Source organism: Xyrauchen texanus, chromosome 28 (genome assembly GCF_025860055.1).
Source record: "Xyrauchen texanus isolate HMW12.3.18 chromosome 28, RBS_HiC_50CHRs, whole genome shotgun sequence".
Lineage (NCBI taxonomy): Eukaryota > Metazoa > Chordata > Actinopteri > Cypriniformes > Catostomidae > Xyrauchen > Xyrauchen texanus.
In genome coordinates, this window is record NC_068303.1 from 38,705,887 (window position 1) to 38,728,603 (window position 22,717).

The 22,717-nt window shown below is 39.4% G+C and overlaps 1 protein-coding gene across 2 annotated transcripts in view; it reads left to right on the forward strand.

Moving 5' to 3' along the window:
• Positions 1-22,717, forward strand: part of ankrd6b (ankyrin repeat domain 6b) — a 99,897-nt gene that overhangs the window by 24,997 nt on the left and 52,183 nt on the right. For both annotated transcript variants that reach the window (XM_052095226.1, XM_052095227.1), the window contains exon 2: positions 13,164-13,417. In XM_052095226.1, coding sequence (XP_051951186.1) covers positions 13,292-13,417 — 126 coding nt within the window. In that variant the 5' untranslated portion in view covers positions 13,164-13,291. The remainder of the gene's footprint in view (positions 1-13,163; positions 13,418-22,717) is intronic.

Here is a 22,717-nt window from a genome sequence, read left to right on the forward strand (position 1 = left end):
GTGTTGTGTTAAGATCCAAGAATTTTGGTTAAGGTTCAGAGCTCAAATTAAATTATTCCCCAGACTCTGTATTTTAGGCAGTGGGGCGTCATTAATATAGGGGATAAATGTATAAAGAATTGGGTCCTGGCCAGTGTTATGATTGGCAGACAAATTATTCTTAGATGATGGAAGTCGGCTGGAGCGCCCTCATTTCGTTTCGGGAGCCCTCGTAGGGGGATGTTTAGGGGGAGGGAAAAATAATTTGTTATAATTTGATTCTGTTTCTTCAATCCTGTTTTTTTTTTTTTTAATCAAGAAAATAATAATATCACAAAAATAATTATTTATAAATTATTAGATTTTCATTTGACCAATGCTGTACAGTATGTATTTGATTAAACACAATTTGATCATAACATTTTAATTAAAACATTTAACATGGAATCCAGAAAAATTCAAACAAAGAGGCATCATTTGTATCTTTAAGACTATATGCAGTTGTTTTTGTCAATAATTGTTTTAGTTTTTTATAGTTTTTTGTTTGTTGCCCAAGTATCGAGTTATTATCAAACCCGCAGCCAAAACTTTGGTATCAGAGCAACCCTAGCAAAGACAATTTGCAAGTAAGCCATTTGTAGGTACATTTTCTTGAAAACTGTAAACACTCTTTTTCTGTTGTTGGGGGCAGGATTATCTGTTCAATCAACAGAAGATGGGGGGCGCATTTTTTGTAAATTTCGTTGGGTTGCACTAGTGGCACAGAAACACGTCAGCTTTAATTTGGTTAGTCAGACCCCCACACCACCTATAATTTGCACGCTGCCCTTATTGTTTTTTTTTTATTACTTCATGCAAGACAAAAAAATAAATACAGTTTTGAAGAAAAAAATCTGGAAAAAAATACTTTAAGATGACAGTGTACTTTTTTCTACTCACTGTTAGAGTAAAGTTCAATATATAAACATAAATAATAAAATTGAAATGCATTTGAAGTCTTTATAAAGCCGAATAAAACTAGAGATGCACCGATCGACCGGCCAGGGACCGGAATTAGCCGATTTTCCACATGCTCGGCCGGACCGGTGACCGGCCGGTAAGCCTCACGTCTTTCCGATTCCAAGCCGGTCCATTTTGTTGCCAGCGGCGTAGGCAATAACGTCACAGCCGCATGTAAACATGTCATTGGCCTGTAAGATCTTCACTGTGAGTGAAGAATACATAAAGTTTGAAATGTGTAATAATTGTAAGGCCAAAGTAAACCGTGGGGGAACCACCACAATAACTTTCGGAACAACAAACCTAATTAGACATTTTAAACACCATCACCCAGCTGAAAATGCCCATTTTAAAAAATAAGCTATAAAGGGAAAGCGGCTAAATCTAGCCAGAGCTAAGAGCCAGCCACAAGTCAGCAGCCTCTCCTATCATTCCTTGGAATGAGCAGCGAAAAGACCAAAGCAATTACGAGGAAAATTATGGAATTCATGGCCCTGGATGACCAGCTGTTCTCCATAGTTGAGGACAGAGGGTTCAGAAATCTGATACAGTTCCTCGATACAGAGTAGGAGGTACTTTCCGACGTCGCATTGCCCGAGTTGTTTAATCTCGTGTCATGTCACACACACAGCCTGTTATCTGTCAACATTTGGGTACACAAATCCGGGAGAGGGGAAGTGGGGTGCTGGATGGCAGAGGCAGGCTAAATACTATACAAATTGTGCAGTTGTGATGTAATGTGCTGAGTAACGTAATTTTTCCCACCGTGTCCGATATTAAAATCAGTGCGACACACATTTCAAAAGGCGTGGGCATTGTCGATATGGCTTCGGGATATGAAATTAAATTCTTCCATCCAGCTGTTGTTAAATGTACATGTATATTTACTTTTTTTCACCGGAGCACCAGCTGAGTCTTCTCCTCCCATCTACCAGTGATGCTTGATTTAACATCCCGGCGACTACTGCCTGCGCAGATATCAACAGCGCAACTGGGTTGTAGGTTGCCAGGTTGAGGCCATAAATGATTTGTAATGTGTATGATGTGTCGATTGCACTTTATTTTGAGAGTTGTTTAAGTGAGAGAAGATCCTGTAACTTAGTGCAGTTTGGGGGAAATTGTAATGTTTAATAATTTATTTTATTATGAAAATAAAATGTTGCATTGAAGAAAGGTAGATTTTGTTTGTATATGCTGTCAATAATAGTTCTTAGAAAGAAAATTGGTATCGGCAGGTCACACTTGCAAAAAATCGGAATCGGCCAAGGAAATTGCAATCGGTGCTTCTCTAAATTGAACTGTAATGTTAAATTCGGTAGATGTTTTTTTTCTCTTAAATTGTCCACTGACGCCTTAACACCCCCGTTGCATTCCTCTGAGGTCCGCCAGACCCCAGGTTGAAAACCCCTGCTCTAGGGCAACTGAATGATAATACATCATTAGAGTGGCTTTTAGTTGTTTGCATGCCAGAGAATGATGTCATGAAGATTACATTTGTTAAGTAGACTGTCATGCTCTGAAGTGCACTCTACATTATACAAATTGTTCTCTCTTCCAGAACTATAACAAAATTAAATACATGCTTAGATGTGCGTGTCTGATCTCCTAAATGGCATTAGTGTTCATAGTAATGTATTTATGGTTTGTGATGTGATTAGTGGTATTGTCAGGAGGTAGAGTGAAGATGACAGCGGGCTTGTAATGGGAATTTGTTCATGCACAAGCTGAGCACAGCAGCTTTTATTCATTGGTTTCAGTCACGTGACTTTCCTCGCAGCCAACATATTTATGACCATCCTGATGTCACGAATAAAAGCCTGTACTTCTTCATAATCTATATAATCTGAAGATGTGATGTTTATTGACTAACATTAATATATACACATTGATATACACTCTTTATTTATTGTGTCAATTATAACATAGGTATTACAGTTAGACAGTCTAGGTGTTATGAATTTTCAATTTAATTGTATCCGACTCTATGATGGTGTAAATTTATTTGACAACTGGCATGTCAAAGATGTTTGAGGTATCATTTTAAAGCTTTAGGCCTAACATTTACAAATACATGATGAAAACCCAATACGTGTTTTATCACTGCTCTCCCCCTTCTTTAATGTCGCGTCATGTCCTAGTGAGATTATTTAACAGCAAAAGCTGCAATTTAATGAGATAAATATATATAGTTTGCATGTGCAGCATTTTAAGTGTGAGTGCTTGTGAATGTTTGGCGCTGGTGTTATGCAGACAGAGACACTAACTGCTCATACCTTTAAGAGATCCTTGGCTCATACATGGAAAACATTTATGAGTGTCGCACTCCCTGTTTGTAGCAGATTACAGCAGGCAGAGAGCTAATTCACTTTTTAGCACGAGTCCTATACAGACTACATATATATTTATGTACCATGAAGTTATTATTATTTGTGCAATCTTATATTCTCCTGTGAATGTTGAAATGTTTATTTTTATACAGGCTAAGTATTATAGCTAAGCAATGCTCAACAATAAGGATGACCTTATTGTTTCTGGCCAGTTGATGGAACGTTTCTTCCCCTAGAAAATTCTGCTGTTTTAAACTTGTCACAAGGGTTGCCATGGTGTATAGTGTTACCGTTTTTTTTCTCGGTACAAGGGACAACAGCGGTGTGAAATTATATACCGGGTAAAAGGGGGAAACATTATGAATGGAATTTCCAATATCAATACAATTGTTATGCTGGGTGTGGAGGCAGGACAAGACGGACAAGAGCTGCGGATCCAGACGCGTTTTTTATTGAGATAAACACATAAGAACTAAAAGGTAAACACAAAGGAAAGTCCACGATGGGAAAACAGGAAACTTAAGCACAACGAAACAGATTTAAACACGATGAAACAAAACTCAAACAAAACTAAGAACTCGGGTAGGGAACACAGACCAGGCTTGACAACATTCCAGAAACAAACATTCGCAAACAACGACCGACAGAGTGAACAAACAGACAGGGTTTAAATACACAGACAAAGTGGAGACTGAACGAGACACAGGTGAAAACAATGATCAGTGCAGGCAGTGGGGGAGGCCGGGAATTGTGGGAAATGTAGTTTAACACACGGACAGTGAGACTCAGGGCGGACAACAGGGAAAACATGACATGGACCGGGATCGGTGACGGGTGAGATGGAAAATACGGAGCGGACAACAAGGAAACGTGAAATAAACGTGATAGTGAAACCGAGAACAAAGGGCAGACAACACAGGAACGTAACAACAATAGTCTAACAAAGAGAATAGCATTTAATAAAGAATAGCTCCCTAATGAAGAGTTTGCAGCCCATTCTAAATTAACCTAAATAACACATTGAAAGCCAGATGTTCTTTTCCAATGTATCAAATTACACAGGCAGAAAAGTATGCGCACTGACAGAAGATGTTTAATTGCAAGTAGAGAATATAATGTGCATGGTGGATAACTTTAAGACGTCTTCATTATATATAATAATATAATACACTTTATTATATTCTTCTGTGCAATCTATGCATGTTTGATGCTCTGTTTGTTCAGAAGCACACAGTCTCATGGAACACGCATATGTAAAGGGTTCTCGCTCTTTCTTTGTTTCAGTCTTTTGAAATGTTTTTTGCAAGAATAGTATCGTCTATGAGAATGCTGCAAATGACCTCAGACCATCTCAGCTCAGAAGGTGCTTTAAGTTCAGTTTGCTTTATTTCCACAGAGCAGTTCATTGTGAGTGCAGGGTCACTTTATAATCAGCCACAACATTAAAACCACCTGCCTAATATTGTGTAAAACCCCTCATGCCACCAAAACAGCGCTAAACTGCACCTCAGAATAGCATTCTGATATGATATTCTTCTCACCAAAATTGTACAGAGTGGTTATCTGAGTTACCGTATACATTGTCAGTTCAAACCAGTCTGGTCATTCTCTGTTGACCTCTCATCAACAAGGCATTTCCGTCCACAGAACTGGTACTCAGTGGATTTTTTGTTTTTGGCACCATTCTGAGTAAATACTAGAGACTGATGTGTGTGAAAATAACAGGAGATCAACAGTTACAGAAATTCTCAATCAGCCCATCTGGCACCAACAATCATCCATGCAATTATCTAATCAGACAATCATGTGGCTGCAGTGCATAAAATCATGCAGATACGGGTCAGGCGCTTCAGTTAAGGTTCACATCAACCATCAGAATGGGGAAAATATTTGATCTCACTGATTTGGACCGTGGCATGATTGTTGGTACCAGATGGGTTTTGGTTACGTCGTATCAATACATACCATTCTTAGGCCGCTGTGTGAAGTTAAACATAGTTTAATACTTGGATAAACACGTCTTGAGATCCCTAAGTTTGGATCTGTGCTCCATCAAGCTGTGTTTTGAATGCAAAAATGTGTTCTTGTGTTGTGCTGTCTGCTGAAGGTTTTTTTATTTTTTTTGTATAAGATGCATGTTGCTTATTCCGCTAAAGTTTCGTTCACTGTCCTCTAGAGGAAACAGGTGGTACTTCAAGCTTAAATTGCTCAGGAATCTTCCTTATTACGGTCCGGGGACATGATAAATTGCATTCATTTAACGCATTATTTTTTATATAATTAATCGCACTGAATTAATGCATTAAATCGGAAGATAGGTGAGTTCAATAGATAAGAATTCCTGTTGTAAGACGTATTCCTCCAATCAATTAAATTGACCTCATAAGTATGCAAATCTGTAAACTAAGGGTTTACAAATGTTCAGGGTGAAAACTCAAAACCTGGACAGGGCTCTACAGTGCGAGTATTTCACTCGCATTTGCCCCTAAAAATAGATATGTGCGAACTGGGAAAAATTATTTACGAGCACAGTGTGCGATTAAAGATTACAAACGTAACCCCCCCCCTTTTTAAGATATTTGTTTAAAAATTACAAAACCCACATTCCACAAGCCGAGTTTTCTGTGATGACGCGGTCCAGTCAGAGAGAGAAAGGTGAACAATGGAAAAAAGTAGCGGTATAGGCGACATCGCATTTTATTTTACGCGAAAAAGAGATGAGGAGAAAGAGGAATTTGGCGAGGGGGATTCGCAAGGTTTAACTAATGAAGTCTCTTCACAAGGTTTACCGGAGACGGCTAACGTTAGGGACAGGGGCGAAAATTTCATCAAAATGTTGGGGGGGACAATAAACATAACAATTCTCAAGAGCAATTTTTGTTTTTTGATGTTGCCCTGTTTGCATTTGTATTCTTTTATTTCTTAAACAATTATTTTAAGAATATATCATTATGTGTATTGTAAATAATATATTTTAATGATATTTTAGGGGGGGACAACCCTCAGATGGAGCTACGTCCACTGTAGCCGGTGAAGGGAGAACATATAGATTCAATGCAAATTGTCTCAAAATGTTCCCATGGCTAGAGTTCGAAAACAACGTCATGTTCTGCAAATATTGTAGAGGGCAGAAACAGGTGGGCATCTCGTCCTTCGTGTTAGGAAACCCGCATCTGAATGGTGATGGGTCATTTGCGAACGAGTCAGCTCTTGTAGGTGAACGTTGGGAGCCGGCTCGCATATCAGAATGTATTTATACAAATATATTAAAAAAATTAAGATATGAATAATCAAAAGATTTAAAAATAACGAGAAAAAAAACAAATAAAATAATATAGGCCTAAATGCTCAAGCGCACACATTAGTTCTGACTGTCTGCTCAGACTAAAAGCCTCACCTGTTGACCCTGTCAATCAGACACGCAGTGTCAACCAATGAACCAAAGATGCGTGAGGGAGGGCGGAGCCAACTTATGTTGTTCAGATTGTTTTGAATTGTGACATTTATATGCACTTTGTGTATATACATTGAAAAGTTATACTTTAAATGCACACATGAAATAACATCCTTCTTTTTTACATTTATTTCAATTTGTGGGATGCTGCAGTTTTGCTAATTATTTATTTTTCTTTGATATGGTGCATTATTCTATTATCAGTAGGCTACTGCCACTACCTACATGCATACTACGCAGTTTGCGTAGGGCATTAACTCCCTAGGGGGGCACCATCTTACCCTAGGATGGCAAAGAAAGTCCACCAGCTGCCCTTACTCCTTCACTATATGTTATTCAAGGACCCGAAAGCAGTTGCGGAACACAGACAATCGCTTCACGCTCATATCACGTGTTGGGCATCAATTTGGCCAGCGGTGGCCCTGTCTATTATGCTGTTCAGACTGTATTCGTTTTGAATGGTTAGATGTATATGCACTTTGTTTATATACAATAAGTTATACTTTAAATGCAAATGTGTAATAGTTTATTTTTCTTAAAAAATCAATGCATTTTTAAATAAATTGTGGTTAAGGTAGAGTGTAATTACATTTAATAATTTAATTCAAATTGTTTTAACACCAATTATGAAAAGAGCCGGAATGCCCATTGCTAATCCGAAAAGTGATAGTGTAGCGAAACATCTCACGGCGGCATATCCAGTGCTCTGGATGAGACCGGAGAAACCATCAAGCTCGGTGTCAGCAGCCTTGAGGAGGCAAGTGCTGCAGTCTGAGGAGGAGAAGAGGAAGCAGCTGAAAATAAAGATAAACATTGCATACTTCATTGTGAAAGAAGAAGAACCTTTCATCAAATTTGGGCCGCTTATCAGACTTCACCACAAAAACTGAGTTTACATGAATCCCACATACGACAATATGCGGAGATGATCAGTCAAATTGCTGACATAATGAGAGCTCGCTGGCTGACCTCTAAGTATGCCAGAAGGTCAACATACAAAAGCAGCTGGACAACTGATATCCTTTGATTTTAGTAGGCATGGGTTCAATGTGTGATTTGGGAGGTATGTGCTGTTCCACAGATGTGTGTCCCTTAGTACACGTGCGCACACTCATACACGCAGTATAAATATGTATGTGATAAATTGTTTGTTAATAAAATCTGTATTTAATTTTCAATGTGCTCCTAAATTTCTTTGTGTGCTCCTAAATTTTTTCATTTAGGAGCGCATGTACTCCTTGGGAAAAAAGTTAGCGTAGAGCCCTGCTGGATACCCAAAATTAACTACTAACCCATGGTGAAGTATAAATAGTATGAAATATGAACAAGTTTTACAAGTGTGAAAAGCCCTATTTATTTCTTAAACAATTATTTTAAGAATATATCATTATATTTCCATTAAAGTTGTATAAAGAAAACTTAGCATTTAATGGATAATATAATTTGTTTTCTGGCACTTATGAAAATGCATTTCTAAAAATAAAATATACAGCCTGATAAATCTTTAATTGTGGTATACTAGCAATTCTCAGTATGTGAACAGGCCAGTTTGCTGATGAATAGGGGTGGTACTTGAAAATCTGTCCATTGCAAAATCCCTGAAAAATGTTGTGAGGGGGAGGTGTGCTAGTTGTAAAGATGTGCCTGCACTTGCTCATCTGTCAGCTGCCCTGAAATATGACCATGGTGCATTTGTGACCATTTCAGAGGTTGTCAGTATATATGACCTCCTCTGTGTCAAACCAGATGTTCTTGATTAGAAGTTTGTGTGTGTACTAAAGCAGTCTTAAAGGGCCTATTACTTCTAGTTACTTCATCCATCTTGATTGGTCAGATTGCTATCTGAAACGGTATCTGACTGGTCTGCACATGTACCCGTTGCCAAAGAAACGTGTCTTTCCAAAATGATATAAATCTGATCAACTATTCCCACACTATCTGCATATTTAACAATTTTGCAGTTCAATTCCATGATGATGCTAATGCCGGGTAACGAATTCTTCCTGTTTAATGTTTGACAGTTTCTATTGAATGATCTCCTCGCCCTCATATGGAAATTAGTGTTCAATTGTTGTGGTGTCTCATACATTATTACTCACTCTTGTGTGGATTGTGGAGCTCCCAAACTTCTGCATGTTGACATAATTCTGTTTGTGAAAAATAAAGTTTACGTAAGTGTCCTGAATACGAAAATGGATTTATACTTGGTTGAGTCGCTTGCAGGGTTCCCAACTGTCCTGGAAAACCTGGCATTCAATGCAGTTTTCCAGTCATGGAAAAGTCATGGGAAATGAGAAAAATACCTAACTGTCCTGGAAAATAATTATTTGTCATGGAAAATATTTTAGTGTAGTAAAACTGTTTGTCACTAACAAGCCCAAATTTGTATTGTTTTGTGTATTTGTCGCCAGCTACGCATTGTGAAACAACATCAATGTTTGACTGCCATGAAAGAAGCCCTGTCATGGCTATTTTCTACTCATCTGCTGTCATCTCTGCTTTACTTTATAGTTTAAGTGTTGATATGGTGCAAAATTATAATATATTTTTTTATTCCAACACTGCTGTTGTATTAACTAAAAAAGCATTTAAGTTGTAAACTTGACACAATGACAATGGTCGGACCGCTTTTTTTATTTGTATAAATTAATTTATTTAAGGCCCCATGGTGATGCGAACTTTACACCTCGGGGTGTATTATATATATAATTTTTTTAATGATCCGAGACAGCGTACGAAGTGGTTACCACATGTAAGGCCCTATGATTTCTGTGATGGGAAAACATGGACGAAATCACCTCATCCAGTCATAAAATCCAGACCGCTAGCTGTTAGCTATTAGCTGTGATGCATAAAGCAGGTGTTGCATGGTGATTTTACACAAGTGTAACAGTTAAATTTGCCTGGTTGTTTTAGAAGCAAGCTTCCAGTAGCTGGTCAACAAAATAAAGTGAAGCTTTCAAGCAGAGTATAGAATTAATATAACAAAACATACCATCCTCCATTGTGAATCAACGCTGTGGCACTCTCCCTCCCATTGCTCGCCGGTTTAGATTACGTCCATTTGGTCGAACCACTTCCACTTTTCCTTGATGGTTCTGTAGTCACTTTTAATTTTTTTTTTTACTTTTCCCTACACTGTTGGTAGGTCCGGTGGTAGCCGTGTGTGGCCAACAGCTGAGACACTTCCTGAAATAAATTTTTGTTTCGCTCGTTGCTAACGAGTGGACCGTCTGCACCTCGTTTATTGACCAAGGCGTGGTTTTGCACACAGTAATTTCTTTTTTCACAAGCAGGATTTTGACATCACATTTATTATCGACTCTGCTCGCTTGGAACCTCGACCGAGGTGGTATTAAAAAAAGTATCAGGTACCAGGTACTATCCACCCCCCCACCCCCCAAAACAAAACGAGTTGAGTTGAGTCGAGTCAAGTTGTACCGTGCAGGGGAATAGCCCCAATAGATAACAGAGAGCAGAGCGCTCTGAAGCATGCAGCACATACAGTAATGTTTACGTTATTTAATAATAAAATATTAAAGCAATATCTAACTTTTTTTTTGACTAATTATATTTATTATGAGATGGTATATTTATAATTAGTTGCAAACAAAATGGTAGGGCATTTATGAGCAAACCAATATTTTTATATATATATAAAAACACCTACATATCTGCACACAAGTACATGTGTTCTGCTACTTGGGATTTAATAATGTAGATACTGTCTCTGCAGTATTACTCCAAGCTATTGGGGTAGAAGATTTTGCCTTATTGATTCGAGCAGTGGAAAGCTCCAAATAAAATTATATCCCTGAGTTGTCAACCATTTTTTCAAACTAACGGTATGTGGCTGGAGTCACCGCTGTGCAGTCTTTTTTGCAGCCATTAAGCCACAAGCCAAATCATCTTTAGTATTTTAAAGAGATTAAATTTGGAATCTTCATTTAACAGGAGTAATATTGGGTCAACAAGAAAAACAAAACTAATCAGCTTAGAGCAAATATCTTTCCAAAAGACCTTGACATTTTCGCCTTCCCACAACATATGTAAGAAAGTATCTGTTTGTGTGGGCAAAAAGTACAGTAGGGACTGATAGAGGGTGTGGTGCAATGATATTTAAGGGGTGCCCAGTATGTCCTGTTACATATGTTAAAGTTAATTAATTGATGATTCGGGTTCTTGGATGAGGTAATGTCTAACATTTTTTATGTTCTGTTGTGCAGCACTTCAATTGACAAAAATATATCCAGTGTTTCGGAATGTTCTGTAAGGATTTTGAATGAAAGCACTTCATTTGATAAAAAATAATGCAAAGTTATGTTGAAAAATGTTATTATTACAAATTATTCATTTGATTAGACACCCTTTGATAATAACATTTAATTAAACTGTACAGAAATGTAAATATTTCACCCGATGGGCACATAAAATGTCCTCGAAAGTTGTGGCTTGAAAAAAGTGGGAACCCTAGATTCCTAGGGCCTAGAAAAATGATGGTGGACAATAATCATGAATATTTTCTTGTAAAAATATATAAAAAATATGTTAAATTAAATTTAAGACATACAGTACAGTGTGAAAATGCTTCTATCTTGCACTCTTATAATTTGATACAAATTGTTTTTGGGATCACCAATATTGAATTTCTAGGCTGAGACTCATAATTTTACTTTTTGACTTTGAATGGGATAGTTCACTTATTTACTCACCCCCATGCCATACCAGATGTGTGTGACTTTTTCTTCTGCTGAACACAAACGAAGATTTTTGGAAAAATATTTTAGCTCTGTAGGTCAGTACAATGTAAGTGAATGGTGGACAGAATTTTGAAGGTACAAAAAGCATATAAAGGCAGCATAAAAGTAATCCATAAGAATGGTTAAATCCATGTCTTCAGAAGTGATATGATAGTGTGTGTGAGAAACAGATTCATATTTAAGTCCTTTTTTACTATATATATTTCCACTTTCACTTTAACATTCTACTTTATTAGTTTTTTTGTGATTCATATTATTTGTGCATATTGGCACCTATTAGGCAGTGAGGCCAGGTCTGGTCACCATTCACTTACATTGTATTGACCTACAGAGCTGAGATATTCTTCTAAAAATCTTTGTTTATGTTCAGCAGAAGAAAGTCATACCGGAATGACATGAGGGTGAGTGAATGATGAGAGAGTTAAATTGTTTGGTGAACAATCCCTTTAACCATTTAAACTAGAGCTGCAAGCTCATTAATTAAACTACACACTTGGAAAAAAAGTAGGTGTCAATTAAAAGCTTGGAATCTGGACTTCACAAAATAATTAAAACTCTGCAAATTATGCTATTTAAAATTTGGCGGGTGTAACATGAACTAGAAGTGGGTCTATATTACAGATGTATGCTGATTTGAATGAGAAATAAGTTACATTCTTCCTCTTTCGGCTGCTCCCATTAGGGGTCGCCACAGCGGACCTTCCGTGATCCACATATTTGACTTGGCACAGGTTTTATGCCCTTCTTGACCCAACCCCCAGTGGCTGTGGGACTCTAAATAAATTACATTACACCTAGATAAATTGTTTTGTGGCCATTTATATAAGTGTTTATGGTAATGCATGTATCAAGCCCATTTGAATTAGTATTTATGTAATCCTGATGAATCGCTAAATTAAACAGAGAGTACAACGAATGATTTTCATGACTTAATGTTCCATTAACAGTTCTTGTACCTGCAATTTTATGTCAATGTGGATGTTCACTGTAATAAAATACTCTGACAGTGTTTTCTGTAATGCAGTTGGGCAGCACAGCTGTCCTCTATTAAATCTACAGCATGAAACAGTGCTACAGTGTATTTGAATGAAAGACTCTTTATGAGCCTGCTCTTTTGAATCTATACAGCGCAAAACATACAACTCTTATGGTATAGTCCGATTCCCGAACTAATTACTCTAATGAGCCAGTATGTTTTACTGAATCAAAAACACTTAGGCGATTCATCAGTCGGCACGGTTACTAAATTATTCTTATACTGATGTGCAAGTTCTAAATGTCAAACTCAAATTAAATAAGAACTATTGAAATCTTACAAGCCTGAAGTACAACATTAGACTACATAACACAGCTGTCTCTGGAACTGTACTTCAGACCTATGTTACTGACTGCTTGTTTACATAACTCATGTATCACACACATTGTCATGTTGAGTGGAATTTTTTAAAACATCAAGTTTTTGTGCAAATGCCAGTTTACGTGTAACCTGTCAACTGTTGAGAGGCAGGCAAAAGTATTTTGCAAAAAACCTCTCATCTCTTCTGTGTGGCATCGCCTGCAGTCATATCCGCTCATGGGAAACCATGTGCAGTGTCCTCTGTGGCTGCTGTTATGACAGTTATATCACTTCCTGTTTTCCTGCAGGCCTTTCCAAAGGACATGAGGGTTCGATCCCTCCAAGAGCCGGATATCTATGGTTCCCATCTCCTTTCATCCCATTACTGATTCTGACCACAAAAACTCCCCCCCCTCCCCCAGTCATCTTCTAATTCATGACACAGCTGGATGCATCATCTGTGCGTGCACTCTCCGAGCGTCTCCTCGTAGCCTCGCACAAGGGCCGAACTGATCATGTTGTTCAGCTCATCAACAAAGGGGCCAAGGTAGCCGTTACCAAGGTTAGTGATACGCTTGCTTTAATAAACATAGGTATGTATTTGGACACTTAAGCCACACTTAAAAAAGCATGAATGTCTTTTTAATTGTATAACAAAACAATCAAAAAAAGTGGCATTTATTTTTAAGAAGCTGACTTTTCAAGCAAAAAAAATAATTAAATAAAATTAACACTTTCTGGTCGTCAAATGATAGTGGAAAAGTGTTTAGTTAATGTGATGAACTACACCTTTGGCTACTCTGCCAGGACACCTGTATGAACTTGAGGTGAACTGATTTCATACATCCACTAAAAATCAATTGCTCCGCATTAAGGAAACATTTAAACTTCTGTCTTTTGGAAGCTGAATTTCGAACTGAGAGGGGTTCAGCAGTTGGGAAGATCATTCCACCGTATAGGTTGACCTCAAACTTCTGCAAGTAGGTAAAGTGAGTGTAGGTAGGAGGATGCAGATCTAAATGAAATCCTGAGTGTTCATGTTCCGAGGTTTCAAACTGAACATCTGTAAACCCCGGGTTCAAGTTCTTATTTGCATATTTGTGGTGTCAATGACAGTGATTGGACAAATCTCCCCTCATATGCGGTACTAACTGTGCTCCAGAGCAGAATTCCATATAACCGGGTTAAAAACAATGCTAACCCCCTTTCAAAATTACAAGTGTGAACCGTTTCTGTGGCGACCAGGGTTGGGCCAAGCGGCGTCTGGGCAGAGCGAGGCCGGGAAGATAAGTGGTGAATGAGCTCCATCTGTATGCCACACCAGTCTCATGTTCCAGTGAGGGGCGGCAGGAGTATTGAGGGGAGAAGACATTCAAGACACCTGTCTGTGTATATATATATACATTTTCACAGAATGCACAGATAAAGTAGGTTCTTTGTCAGAGAGATGTTGCCCTTCACAACTGTTGTAAAACCATCTTTCAAACACACATTTTTCAAACACACACTTTCTTTATTGTGTAGGTTTGAACATGCCCAAACATTATTTTATCATTTGATTTATATATTTGAAGTTAAATATTGCAAATTCTTAAGTTGTATAAAGCACTAGTGTAACAGTTCCGCCTGACACTCCCAGCACTTACACTCCACGTTCCCTCTCTCCAGAGTACTAATCACCCGCACCTGAAACCTGTTCCCACATCAATCTGCCTCACAACATATAAGTTCCACTCTCCTTTCACTCTTTGTCTGATCTCACACTTGAACATAGACTCACTTACCTGCTCCTACTCCAAGATGTTTCCTGGTTTTCATCTAGAGCTCCACGCTCCTTCGTTCCAGCAACGTTCTACGAGATTCTCCTCTCTAACGCTCCAGCGTGTTCAAAGCTCCTAACTCCAGTGCTCCAGCATCACGTTCCCGTGATCACCATTCCGAGCACCTCGCTCCTTCATCCCAGCTACTTTCTACGAAGTTCTCCTCTCCAACACTCAGGTGTGTCCAAGCTCCTCACTTCATTGCTCCTTCATCAAGTTCCCTTGATTTCCACTCCATTGCACTGCGGTGTGCACTCAGTTTCTCCAACTCCCCCTTTCCCTTCAATAAACTACACCTCCGGGTTCAACACTATCTTCGAGTCTGTGGTTCTGTTACAACTAGGGCTGGACGATATGTAAAAAATATTTTTGCGATAATTGCCTTTAAATATTGCGATATCCAATAACATCGTCAACCCTCTGCAGAGGGTCTGTGAATTTTTTTGCTTTATTGATTTTGCCTTAACATTGTAATTCATTTATTGAAACATGAAAAACATATTATAAATTGCACTTTAAACTAAATGATAAAAGCAATAAAATAACAAATAAAAAAATCTTATTTAACCACCTCCCCAAATCTTAACATTTATCATCTCCAACAACTCCATTTGCATCACAGAATCCGCCATGATTAGATTCGATTCATTGTGCAGAGTACAAGTACAAAGAAAACGAAATGCAGTTTGCATCCAACCAGAAGTGCAAAAAAGCAGAAAGGTGCAATGTGATATTCAAGTGTAGACAGGTGGTGCAAAGGCAGGACAAGAAATATATTGCAGTGTTATAAGTGCAGAATAAATATGGCTATGTAATATGAACAGTATATGAACAACATGTACAGATATGTGCAATGTAGTAGCAGTGACATTAAAATAGTAGTAGAATAATATAGATATACGCAGTGTATTAGCAGAATATATAATAAGAAAAACAGAGTAAATATGGATATTCTGTATGAACCGTATAGAGATATGTACAGTATGTACAGCTATGTGCAGTGTGGTAACATTATAAGAGCAGTAAGAATAAGTGTATGTGCAGGATAAATAGTATGAAGAGCAGTAGAATATGGCTATGTATAGATGTAATTACAGTATGTACATTTTTAAATAAATAGAACAGAATGGGTAGGATAGGGTAGTGCAAATGTTCCGGGGGGTGGGGGTCAATTGTCAATTGTCACCGGGATGCAGAGTTCAGTAGAGTGACAGCCGCAGAAAAGAAGCTTCCTCTGAACCTGCTGTTTCGGGTGTGGAGAGACTTGAAACGCCTCCCGGAGTGGAGTGGGGTGAAGAGTCTGTGGTTGGGGTGAGAACAGTTTTTGATGATGCTGCGCGCCTTACGCAAGCATCGTTTACCCTGGATGGCCTCGATGGAGGGGAGTGAGGAACCGGTGATGCATTGGGCAGTTTTCACCACCCTCTGCAGTGCTTTCCAGTCATGGACAGAGCAGTTGCTATACCAAACTGTGACACAGTTTGTGAAGATGCGCTCGATGGTGCAGCGGTAGAAGTTCACAGGATCTGAGGAGACAGGTGGACCTTCATGAGTCTCCTCAGAAAGAAGAGACACCTCTACCCCTGATCAGGGTAGAGGTGTTGAGGGTCCAAGAGAGGTCCTCAGTCCCTTTGATGAGAATGGGTGTGTGTGTGTGTGCCAGCTTTAGACTTCCTGAAGTCCACAATGAGCTCTTTGGTTGTTGTCAGTGCACCACGATGATAGGTGCTGGACCTCCTCCCTGTAGGCCGTCTCATCATTGTTGCTGATGAGACCAATCACCGTAGGGTCGTCTGAAACCAGAAACAGTGATCATGATCTCTAACTCTGCAATAAATTTAATGGCATCCATGCTTACATCTTTTTATTTGTTTCCCTGTCTCAACCTCGGGACTCCTATCCTGAGGTCACCAGAACCGGCTGGATCCAGCTCCATTCCTGCTTCATGTTGGACTCCACTGCTACATGTCGCTGAATGATGATGGCTAAATTCAGCCGGTGCCAGCCATATATCACTTCAGTCTATTATGATGGACTTCAGAGGATGAACTGATGCCAACTCCAACCTGCATCACCTCGGTCTATTGATGGACTACGATCTTTAAATGGAATGCATAGACTAACTATTGCCAATTAACAAGGACAATTGCATCTATGTGAACTCGTGCAATTAATCAAGATGGACTTCAAAGACTGTGGTCATTAATCTTACAGTTCAAACACAATCGATGTTTAAACACTGACCCTTAACCCTTACTTAGTTTAATCATTTTAAACCATGATTTTAACTATACACAAGTAATATTTACATTACATTCATAATGTAAGCCAGAGGGAACTGGCCCCCACAGTGAGTCTGGTTTCTCCCAAGGTTATTTTTCTCCATTAATCTACATCTTATGGAGTTTTGTGTTCCTTGCCACAGTCCGCCTACAGCTTGCTCACTGGGGTTATTAATACAATTATTATTTAATTATTTTTAAACACGATTAAGAATCGTATTTTATCTAAATTGCACAATGATGATTCATCGACTTTATAGACATAACAGTTTTATTGTCTGTTAATGCTGATCTTCTGTAAAGCTGCTTTGAAACGATGTGTGTTGTGAAAGGAGCTATACAAATAAACTTGACTTGACTTGACTCATCTGCAAACTTGACAATGGTGTTAGAGCCATGTACAGGTGTGCAGTTGTAGGTGAAGAGGGAGTGAAGGAGAGGGCTCAGCACACATCCCTGTGGTACGCTGGTGTTCAGGGTGATGGTTGAGGAGGTGTGATTATCTAACCTAACAGACTGAGGTCTGTTGGTTAGGAAGTCCAGAATCCAGTTACAGAGGGAGGAATTGATGCCCAGTTCACTGAGTTTGGTGATCAGTTTGGAGGGGATGATGGTGTTGAATGCTGAACTAAAGTTAATGAACAGCATTCTCACATAGGTGTTTCTCTTGTCACGGTGGGACAGGACAGAGTGAAGTGCCGTAGAGATTGCATCCTCTGTGCTCCTCTTCTGATGGTAGGCGAATTGGAAGGGGTCCAGTGAGGGTAAGCAGGTCTTGAGATGGGCCATGACCAGCCTCTCGAAGCACTTCATAATCATGGGGGTGAGTGCAACTGGACGGTAGTCATTAAAGGGCACCTATTATGGCATTTCAAATGTTCCTAATATTGTTTTGGGAGTCCCCAACAACAGTTTTACATGCATGCAATGACAAAAAAACACTTTTGTTGTCTTATAATATGCATTTATGTTTACCTGATTTGCTCACAGACTCCCAAATGATTCGTTCAATGACTCATTTTTCCAAACCCCTCCTTTGCGTGACGCTAATCTGCGGTGATTGGTCAGATGACCCAGTCAGTTGTGATTGGTATACTCTGTGCAGAGATTGTCGGAAACGGAACGCCCATCACCGCTTTGTAGTAAAAAAATCCAAATCAGAGAAGGAATTTGAGTTGATTTATGTTAGCGATCATAGTCCAAAGTTCGGTGGTAAACACCCAATCAGTTATTGTTTGCGTTATCCCAACGCATAAACATATTGGTAAAGCACTGCATTACTACAAGTTATTGCTCTATTCTTTATGACAACTCCAATAACATCGACAAATTGACATTGGAGACCTAGAAGCTGCGCTGAGCGTAACTTACCCAACACACACAAATACTTATTAAGCATGCTAAAAAACACATAAAAGCAACAATTATTAATAATACTTACAGGTTGTGATTCGGAGGAGGAAGCTGATCCAAATAAACTTGGTACTGAACCTTCCTTCAGTATCAACCGGCTCGCGAATCCACACTTGAAAGCGTTCATGTTCATAAAGCAATCGTCATTAAAATGACGCGAACACAGCACAAGGTTCGGGCTATACTTGTGTTGTATAGTTGTAAATATAAACTCTAGCCACTGATTCTTCACATGCTCGTCCCTGGGCAGTGAAAAAAAGGTCGCTTTTGATATGCACTTCAGAACACAGCGTCTTGTTGTCGACATGATGTTTTCAAGTTTTCCCTGGTGTCTGCGTGCACAATGAGTGGGCGCGGCCAATTTGATAATTTTTCGTCTTGACATCACAACGAAAAGGAAAATGACTCATTGGAAAAACGATTTATTACATTGACTCAGAGTCGACTCCTACTTTTGAGAGACAATAACTTTTTTTACGGTGAACTTTCATATATAAAACTTTGCAGGATGTTTTTGTTCACTTAAATCTATGTTACACACTACATGAAAGGTAATTTTCAAAATTCCATAATAGGTGACCTTTAAGGCTTGTTGCATTGGAGTGTTTTGGCACCGGCACGAAGGAGGTGGTATTAAAGCATGTGGACAGCTGCTTGGGCTAGTGACAGATTAAATATGTCAGTCCATACCTCAGTCAGCTGCACAGCACAGGCCCTGAGTACGTGTCCAGGGATACCATCAGGACCAGCAGCCTTGCGTGCATTAATCCTGCTCAGTGCCACACACACATCGGTGGTGGAGAGTGTGAGGGGCTGGTGAACTGCAGAGACCACAGCCTTGATGGCCACTTCCTTGTTGTCCCTATTATAGCGGCCATAGAAGTGGTTCAGCTCATCATTCAAGGAGGTGTCGGTGACAGGGGGGGTGGAGTTAGTAGCTTTGTAGTCTGTGATGGCCTGGATGCCTTGTCACATGCGTCGGGGGTCAGAGTTGTCCTCAATCCTTAGCTTGTGGTTGTGCTGGGTCTTTTTGATGCCCCTATTCAGGTTAGCCATGGATGAGCTATAGGCTTGAGCATCACCTGATCTGACTGAAATGTCTTGTGCTTTCAGCAGGAGTCTGACCTCACTGTTCATCCATGGCTTCTGATTAGGGGAAGTGGTAATCCGTTTGAGGGTGGTGACACTGTTGATGTTTGAGTTGATACAGTCCAGAACGGAGCAGGCATATGAATCAATGTCCGTGTGGGAGTCGTGGGTGGCCTGAGTTGCGAACACTCTCCAGTCAGCGTTTCCAAAATGCTGCTGAAGTGCCGAGTCAGCTCCCTCTGGCCACACTTTGACTGTCCTTACTGTTGGTTTCACACATGCCAACCACAAGTAAATAAAGCAAATTAAAGTCACAGCACCTCCCGAGATAATCAAAGATCATTTTCAGCATTCTCATAGATGACATTATTCTTGCAAACAGTTTTCTGACGAATGAAACAAAGAAAAAAGAGAGAAAAAAGAGAGGAAGCTTTTGTTCCACAAGACAGGCTTGCGCAGAACAAACAGAAAATCAGACATAAGCATTGACGGCTTTTCTTTTGTCTGTTCTTAAAAATATAATAAAGTGTGTTTCTTCAAGCGCATGTCTTTGTGACTAACAGCATTTTTTGTCATGTGTCACTTCGAGACAGGTCGCCTGCCTTTTGTGGTAGATGAGCAAAATTACCCACGCATGATATACATTTGGACCTGGAGCTTGCAAACTGGATTCAGCCTCTTTGTATTTGGCGGGTGGCAGGTGCTAGGTTCACTCCCTGGCCATCGTTTAATATATTTGCCGACTCGTCCCAATCAGTCTTTAATTTTTCATTTCACATTTATGTCAGCGAAGGCATATATTTTATTTGAAAATGTATGTTGAAACGGCGTGCGTGGGTCAAGAAAATCTAGGTGGCATTTAATCAAGCCGTGTGGCTGTGCTGATGACGCATTTTGCGACACACATACTGTGCGCGGAGCCATCAGCGACATGGACACCCAAAGTATACTTTACTTAACTCAGTCACCCAAGAGCAGAGCTCAGAGAGAAGAGCAAGGTAGTGAAAAAGAAAGGAAAGAGCTAGAGAAAAGCCCCCAGAGAAAACATACAATCCTCTTTTATCCTTTCCTTGACCATGTGACCTGATACATTTAAACTGAACAATCAGCAGACCACCTTTAACCCCCACTGTAACCAAATTTTCAGACCCCAATACACAAACACCTCCAATAGCCAATAAACTGATAGATCACTATCAGCACCCTCTGTATGTCTTTGGAATGCAAGAGGTCTGTTTTCACAAAGAAATGGGGGTTGTAACAGTGAAGTGAATTCCTTTGTTAATATTCAACCCTACAAGTGTATAAAGCTCTGCCCATACAGCTATTTGTGCTCCAAGTGAGACTGGACTAGACACAAAATGAGCAGTCAGAATAAACAGAGTATGTACAAAGCCAAACTAATAAAGTTTATAACATTTACCACATTACATTACCAGGCCTTATGATTTGAGGTAATTTATATTATTAATTTATCCAAACAGATAATAGTAGGCCTACTGTCCAGATACTATTTAAGATATAATTAAGAAAGTTGTCATTTTGAAGATGCTTTAATCCAAAGTGACTTGAAGTAAAGTGACTCACTTATTACAAGGACAATTCCCTTGAAGCAAGAGTAGCCAACCTTGAATGGAAAAAATAATGTCCAGTGAACAGTATTTTTGCAGGTAGTCTTTATATTCCAGGAGGAAGTGCAGATGGAGGACAGAAGATACAGCATCCTACATACAGTCAGGTCCATAAATATTGGGACATCGACACAATTCTAATCTTTTTGGCTCTATACACCACCACAATGGATTTGAAATTAAAATAATGTGATGTGCTTTAACTGCAGACTTTCAGCTTTAATTTGAGGGTATTTACATCCAAATCAGGTGAACGGTGTAGGAATTACAACAGTTTGTATATGTGCCTCCCACTTTTTAAGGGACCAAAAGTAATGGGACAATTGGCTGCTCAGCTGTTCCATGACCAGGTGTGTGTTATTCCCTCATTATCCCATTTACAAGGAGCAAATAAAAGGTCCAGAGTTCATTTCAAGTGTGCTATTTGCATTTAATTTCTGTTGCTGTCAACTCTCAATATGAGATCCAAAGAGCTGTCACTATCAGTGAAGCAAGCCATCATTAGGCTGAAAAATCAAAACAAACCCATCAGAGAGATAGCAAAAATATTAGGTGTGGCCAAATCAACTGTTTGGAACATTCTTAAAAAGAAAGAACGCACCGGTGAGCTCAGCAACACCAAAAGACCCGGAAGACCATGGAAAACAACTGTGGTGGATGACCGAATAATTATTTCGCTGGTGAAGAAAACACCCTTCACAACAGTTGGCCAGATCAAGAACACTCTCCAGGAGGTAGGTGTATGTGTGTCAAAATCAACAATCAAAAGACGACTTCACCAGAGTGAATACAGAGGGTTCACCACAAGATGTAAACCATTGGTGAGCCTCAAAAACAGGAAGGCCAGATTAGAGTTTGCCAAACAACATCTAAAAAAGCCTTCACAGTTCTGGAACAACATCCTATGGACAGATGAGACAAAGATCAACTTGTACCAGAGTGATGGGAAGAGAAGAGTATGGAGAAGGAAAGGAACTGCTCATGATCCAAAGCATACCACCTCATCAGTGAAGCATGGTGGTGGTAGTGTCATGGTGTGGGCATGTATGGCTGCCAATGGAACTGGTTCTCTTGTATTTATTGATGATGTGACTGCTGACAAAAGCAGCAGGATGAATTCTGAAGTGTTTCGGGCCATATTATCTGCTCATATTCAGCCAAATGCTTCAGAACTCATTGGACGGCGCTTCACAGTACAGATGGACAATGACCCGAAGCATACTGCGAAAGCAACCAAAGAGTTTTTTAAGGGAAAGAAGTGGAATGTTATGCAATGGCCAAGTCAATCACCTGACCTGAATCCGATTGAGCATGCATTTCACTTGCTGAAGACAAAACTGAAGGGAAAATGCCCCAAGAACAAGCAGGAACTGAAGACAGTTGCAGTAGAGGCCTGGCAGAACATCACCAGGGATGAAACCCAGCGTCTGGTGATGTCTATGCGTTCCAGACTTCAGGCTGTAATTGACTGCAAAGGATTTGCAACCAAGTATTAAAAAATGAAAGTTTGATTTATGATTGTTAATCTGTCCCATTACTTTTGGTCCCTTAAAACGTGGGAGGCACATATACAAACTGTTGTAATTCCTACACCGTTCACCTGATTTGGATGTAAATACCCTCAAAT